The sequence below is a fragment of the Petaurus breviceps genome, unplaced genomic scaffold (assembly GCF_028583685.1).
Source record: "Petaurus breviceps papuanus isolate PSGF00001 unplaced genomic scaffold, PetGlider_PUasm1.0 207, whole genome shotgun sequence".
Classification (NCBI taxonomy): Eukaryota; Metazoa; Chordata; class Mammalia; order Diprotodontia; family Petauridae; genus Petaurus; species Petaurus breviceps.
Window position 1 is genome coordinate 32,949,411 of NW_027185850.1, and position 6,998 is coordinate 32,956,408.

General features: G+C 40.1%; 1 protein-coding gene across 1 annotated transcript in view; it reads right to left on the reverse strand.

Moving 5' to 3' along the window:
• LOC138164854 (epoxide hydrolase 4-like) overlaps window positions 1–6,998 on the reverse strand; it is a 34,273-nt gene that overhangs the window by 26,110 nt on the left and 1,165 nt on the right. The window contains exon 2 of the mRNA XM_069092774.1: window positions 5,513–5,598. Within this exon, the coding sequence (XP_068948875.1) occupies window positions 5,513–5,598 (86 nt within the window). The remainder of the gene's footprint in view (window positions 1–5,512; window positions 5,599–6,998) is intronic.

The window sequence follows — 6,998 nt, forward strand, 5'->3', positions numbered from 1 at the left end:
TCTCTCTCTCTCTCTGTCTCTCTCTCTCTCTGTCTCTCTCTCTCTCTCTGTCTCTCTCTCTCTCTCTCTGTCTCTCTCTCTCTCTCTCTCTGTCTCTCAGACACACACACAAAATGTTGGTCTTCTCTAATGTGGGGTTGGGAGGAAAAGAGGGAGACAACTCAGAATTTGAAATGTAAAATTTTTTTAAAATAAAGATTTTTTTAGAAGTCTGTGACCAAATAGCAGACAGGGTAAGAAACCCTGCTTTCAGGCTTTTCTCCTAAATTATAGGCAGGTTTGACACACTGCCCTATTATTAAAGGGAAGGGAAGCTGTTAATTGGGTAGCTAGTTGGTGAAGTGAACAGAGCACCAGACCTGGGATCAGCAAGACTCATTTTCATGAATTTAAATCTGGACTCAGATTTAAACTAACTGTGTGACCCTGGGCAAGTCACTTAACCTTGTTTGCTTCAGCTCCTCATCTGTAAAATGAGCTGGAGAAGGAAAAGACAAACCGCTCTTTGCCCAGAAAACCCCAAATGGGGTCACAAAGAATCAGACATGACTGAAATGACACAAGCTGTTACCTAACAATATTTCACCTGGGACAAATGGGTACTCACCATGGACCAGTGTCAAACTCAAATAGAAACAAATCCCTGAAGTCATTTTGACTTAGGGGACCACAAATTAGCACCATCAATGTTGTATTGTATTTTCATTGATTTTGCTAAACATTTCCCAGTTACATTTTAATCTGTTCCTGCCGCACTTTGGAGTAATGCTGCAAGCTTATGGCCGTTATATTCAAAGTAACAACTCAGAGTTTGACACCTCTGAGACTATCCAGAGATTTTTACCTTGCTGAAAGGGCTGCGATACAAGTTGGCAGACACAGCCAAAGATGGAAACTGGCAAGAGAAGAACAGTGCTGTTGATGGATGAAGCCATTGGCTGCCTTAGGTAGGGAGGCCCAGAAACACCCTCAGGAAAGTGCTGTCCAGGCCCTGTGGCTTTACCACCCTGATGCAAATACATGACTGACCCATCTCATTGTGGCTCTGATTAAAGGGATAACAAATGAAAAGGGAAGGTGTAATTGAGAAGAGCTAATGGGGCTTTATCAAGATTAGGGTGTGTCACACTGACTGCATTTTCTATTTCTGACAGGTTTTCTAGACTTGTGGATCAGGTGGATTCTGTAGATGTATAGATTAACCTGGTTTCCAACAAACCATCTGGCAAAGGTTCCCCTGCTATTCTTGTGGACAAGATGGAGAGATGTGGTCCAGATAACAGGTTTTACAACTAGGTAGATTTAGAAATTATTTTAAATATTAGACCAGAAGAGGAGTCATTCATGATTTTATGTCTGCTTGGCAGATCTTTAGGGTAGTAACCCAGTAATTATTGATAGCCCTATACTCACTGAACATTGTTGTCATGATTTGGATAAAGGCAGAGATAGACTGCTTTTCACATTTACAGATAACACAAAACAAGACACACAGTTAACGTATTGGGTAAGTGAGAATCCAAAGACCCTGACAGGCTAGAATGTTAGAATTAAACTCAGAAGATGAAATTCAATAGGGCTAAACATAAACCATTTCAATTAGATTCAAAATAGCCACCTCACAAGTACAAAATGGGGCAGACAAGACTAGATATACATTCATTTGAAAAGAATCTGGGGGTTTCAGTGGACTGCAGTTTCAATAGAAGGTAAGAGTAGTATATGGAAAATAAGCTAATGCAATTATTAATTAATGCAACAAATATCAGAACATATGAATTTTCATTTTAATTTTTTTTTGCTACTTGTATCTTCAATGCTTGGTTCAATGCCTAGAACATAGTAAGCACTTAATACATGTTTGTTAATTGACTGATAAAGTACATCTGTACTGTTATTTCCAGTGATGGAGGCAAATTTTTAGGAAGAACATTGACAAAGTGGATCATTGAAGAGAGGTGACCAGGATGGAAAGAGGACACAAGCTCACAATATTCAATTCAACTCAGCATGCATCTATTAAGCATTTACTACATGTCAGGCACTGTACTCTGCACTGGGGATATAGTAACAAAAATTAGACACATCTTGGTCTCAAGGAACTTTTGTTATTCAGTCATTTTTCAGTCATGAGGCCCATTTGGATGACCCCATTTGGGGTTTTCTTGGCAAAGATACTGAAATCGTTTGCCATTTCCTTCTCCAGCTCGTTTTACATATGAGGAAACTGAGGCCAGAAGGGTTAAGTGACTTGCCCAGGGTCACACAGCCAGTAAGTGTTTTAGGCTGGATTGAACTCATAAAGATGAGTCTACTCTATTAAAAGCCCAGTGCTCTATCCACCACGTTACCTAGCTGCTTACTTGCCATATGAGGATTGGTTGAAATATCTGGATAAGCTTCCTCTTCAGAAGCAGGCATGCTGAGGTAATATGAGAGCCTTCATCAAGTATTTGAAAGGCTGTTATGTGGGAGGGAGATTCAATCTGTTTTACTCTGTCCCAGAGGATATAACTAGAAGCATTGGGTGAAAATTATAGAGAGGCAGATTTTGACTGAATATGAGGAAAAATCTCAACAATTAGAGAGCTGTCCAACAATGGGATGGAGTGCCTGCCTTTGCGAGTATCACTGAAGTTTTTCAAGTTGGGGTTGGGATTCATGCTTTGGGTTGTTCTAGGCAGCCTGGAAATCTCCCTCCAATTTAGGGATTTTATTATTTTATGAATATAGAATAAACATTATCAGTGAAAAAGAAGTAGCTCATCATCAATGACCACCTTGTCAGTAACCTGTGATTGATCATATGAATCAATCGCTACCACACCAATGATTGATGGCAAATAAGAATGTCTCTGGCCTGGACAAGGCAGTAATTGTTTGCTACAGTGACTGTACTGCCTGTAACATGTCTGACACATTTTGAGCTCTGATCTTGTCTCACAGAAAATGCTTCTCTTAAATGTAGATTGAGTCCTTCAGTAGTTCTCTTTTGCCTATAGGATGAGGTTTGATCCCTTAAAACTTTTCATGGTTCCACCTTTCTGACTTTATTTTCCATTACTCTCCTTAGGCACCATGTACGCTAACAAAATTCGACGATTCACCATTCCCTAAATGCTCCACATGCCTTTTTGCCTGCTTCTGTGCCTTTATCCACATTATCCTCTCCACCTAGAAAGCCTCCAATGGCTACCTGCCCACTCTTACCCATGCTTCAAGGCCCAAATCAAACACTATCCCTTTCCATGAAGTCAAGTCATGATTCTCCTCAAATGGATATGATCTCTAATCCCCATCATATGTTGTACACACCTCTGTTATGACACTAATATTAATTTGTTTTCTACTAGAATCACCTGTGTGGATGTCTTATTCCTACTCCCTCCCCTACTAGATTTAGATTCTGCACACATATGGTATTTAATAGGTGCTTGTTGAATTGAATGGAATTAATATGTAATGGAATAATCTCAAGAACTGAGAGCAGTATGGTAGATATTTTGGGGCAAAGCATAGGATCCTGCCCTGAACCTCTTATATTACATTATCTACTTCACCACCCTATGCAGCCCAAAGCATTAATCACTTTGTATCATAAGTAGAGTCAAACTCCATCATCCTTAGTTAGAAAAAATATGACCAAACATTTATTTTGACATTTTATCAAAAACAAAACTCCACATATAAAGGACTCTAGCACCAATTTTGTGTTCATTGAGTAGATTCTGGTTTTTCCATCCAGCTGTTGACCAGGCTAACCTATTTAGCTTATGAAACATCACAAGATCACAGCTTAGACCTATGTGATCAAAAACCAATTTCTCTTTTCACTAGCATGAAAAAAAATTAGTTTCCAAGTTCTGGTAAAAAAAAATCAATAATAGGTTGTTTTTTCTTATTATTTTCTCTGTACTTACTCTTTGTCATGCAGTGTTCAAATGTGGATCAGTTTCCCCCTCAACTATAACTGGTGCAGGTTGCTAGTTATTGTACAATAACTCGTAGTGGGGTGGGGGTGATAGAGCTATAGATTTTTTCTCTAAAATCTGTGCTAAGCACTTTGTGAACTATAGTACACAAGATCAAAAGGAAAAGGTAAAATATGTATATACGCACAATGTGTTCACTGGAGTATTGGCCACCTTCCAGGGCCTCAGTTTTCTCTTAAATGTTTTAACAGTTTTCTGTTAAATGGCAGAGTTGGATGAGGATAATGCCTGCTGTGCCTTCCAGTGCTAATTTTCTATGAACTTATCTACTTGTTGATATGTTATTAGTTAAAAGTGTGTTTTAAAGTTGATGCCCATTGATTGGGGAATGGCTAAACAAATTGTGGCACATGAATGGAATGGAAATGATGAGTGTGATGAATACAGAGAAAATAGAAAGATCTATATGAACTGATGCAGAGTGACGTAAATGGAACCAAAAACACAATATATACAGTGACCACAGCAATGCAAATGGAAAGAATGACAGCACACCCAAAAAATCAAGGGTAAATGCAACAAAATTTTAAAGAGCAAGAAGGACTCTAGTGAAGAGATATGAGAAGACACCCCCAACCTACCCCTTCATGGAGGTGTGGGAGGTCCACAGGTGCTACTCATGGCACAGGTTTTCAGACTTTCAATGCATCCATCAATTGTACTGATTTTTTCCTCCTCTCTTAAAAAAATACTATTTGTTATAGGGGAAAGGTCTATCGGAGGGGGAAGGCAAGGATACTGGTGTTAACTATGATAATGTAAGAAACAGAAAACATAAATAAAAACTTATTTAAAAAAAGCATTTGATGATTCCTGTGTACATTCAAGTACCCCTTCCTCTTCCAAGACTAAGCTGCCTTCAAAGCAGTAGCCTCCTGTTTTTTTCTTTCTTTTCTTTTCTTTTTTTATCTTTTCTTCTGCTCCACTGACTGGTCCCTAAGGCCCAAGTGCAGTATTTTGCATCTAGTGTTCACTTTATAAATATTGATGATTTATTATTGTTATTATAATTGTTATTACTATTATTCTGGACCTGTGATTTCATTGGTATAAGGAATTCCCTGTGTGGAATCTCCCTCCACTAATTCAGACATTCATTTGTCTATATCTTATAGCCATGGAGCACTGAGAAGTGTCTTCCCAAGGTTGCACAGTAGTTTTGTGCCAGAGGAAGAATTTGAACTCAGGTCTTTGTGACTCCAACACTCTATCTACCATGCCATCTCCAGAAAGCATGCTTCTTGGTACATGGAAATTTGTAGCCTAAGCTTTTTACAGTTGCTATTGGAAACAGATCTGTGTTGTTAAAATATAAACTTAGGTGGCTGTGACGTGCAAAAATATCTGAACAAAACCCCACCATTCAGGCTCACTTAGGAATAGTGCAAATCAGTGCAGATCCCAGTGGTAACACCAACAAATTAGAGAGGGCTCTGGCAAATGTCATGACTTGAAAATGAGAGGTCATACCATGAAAGGTCAGTGAAGTCTTTAATGAAAGGAAGGGAAGTGGTTTTTACCAGAACTCAGGAAAGCCGTGTAACAGCAGCATAAGTGGCTTGCCCCTCTCTCCAGCAGCTACATAATGAAACCTTAGCCCTGAGTCCTGCAGGGGAAGAAGAGATTGCATATGGGATTTCAGTGATATTTTGAAATACCAAAATGATAAGCTTAGTTTTTACATTTGATTTTTAAAATACTCATGTATGTTATTTTGTAACATTAACAAGAAAAAAAATGACGCCATGACACAGTAACTTTCCTCCCTATACTGCTACTCTAGGGCAGATCACACATTATGAGGTAGGGAAGCAGGGTCACAACGATGATTTTCATCCCACTGAGGTGTCACATTTCATCAGTTGAGACTCTGCAAGGCATAGAAAGAATTCCAGTCTGAACGTCCCTCCCTATCTTGTTTACCTCCTCATCACATATTTTGCTCAGCATTCTAGTCAGTATCTATGCCATCAGTTACATAATTCACACCTCTCCTCCCTCCCTTTTTTTAGGTCTTTGCTTCCCACATTTTTTTTCCGGTTGGATGCTGTTTATATGGTGCTCCTTGCTGCCTGTTTCCTCCCTCTCTTGGCCATTTCAGTCATCATTCCTGACAGTGGAATGCCCTGAGTGTTCAACATTTCACTTCATAGGTAAGTGACATAGCAAGACAAGGAAGAAGAAAAATTACAAGATCAGAGAGAGACAGAGACAGACCACAGAGAGAGAAAGACAGAGAGAGACTGAGAGACAGAGATAGAGAGGAGAGGGAGAGACACAGAGAGAGGCAGATGAAAAAACCACTAGATGAACAGGGAAGAAATATAAAGAAAGCAATGAAAAGGAAAGCAAATGAATGCATAAGGAGGAATGAAAGCTAGCAAAGGCATGAAAGACCCAAGACAGGAAGTTAGAAACTAGAGTTTGTGTCAGTCGTCCCTGAGCAGCCTTCCAGGTTTTCACAGAAAGAGCAAGCCCCTGGACTTTCCAAGGCAACTCCAGGCCACGCCTAACTCTGGTAGGAGTTGGTCCAGGAGAACCTGTCTGACTTTCATCTTGAGGTTAGAAGATATACTTATCTAGTAATTTGTGAGGGGCTCAATGGTTATCAATTGATTGAAAGATCCAGCTGGCCTGGTGCAGTCCAGTAGTGCCAGGATTTCGAGAGAATGCTGGCCCCCTGGCCTCGTGCCTCCATCTACTGGACAATTTCCATCCCAACTGAAGGACTTCCTTGCCCTGGAGCCTGTATAGCAAAAATGTCTCGATGGCTCAGGGCTTCGGATTCCAAAAGGAGCTTGGGAACAGATCCGTGGCCAGGTGACAGCAAGTAACTCGAGAGCCAGATTGCTTGGTGCAGTGTGGCTGGGTCTGCCAGTGTGGCAAGGTTCTGAAATAGAGGCCTTAGGGGCTTGTATCTATCTGCAAGGCAATCTGGAAACCCCAAGAAGGAAGGAAAGGCTTACGTTTTATTCAAGTCCTCCTTAAGCTTACTGCACCGCTCCC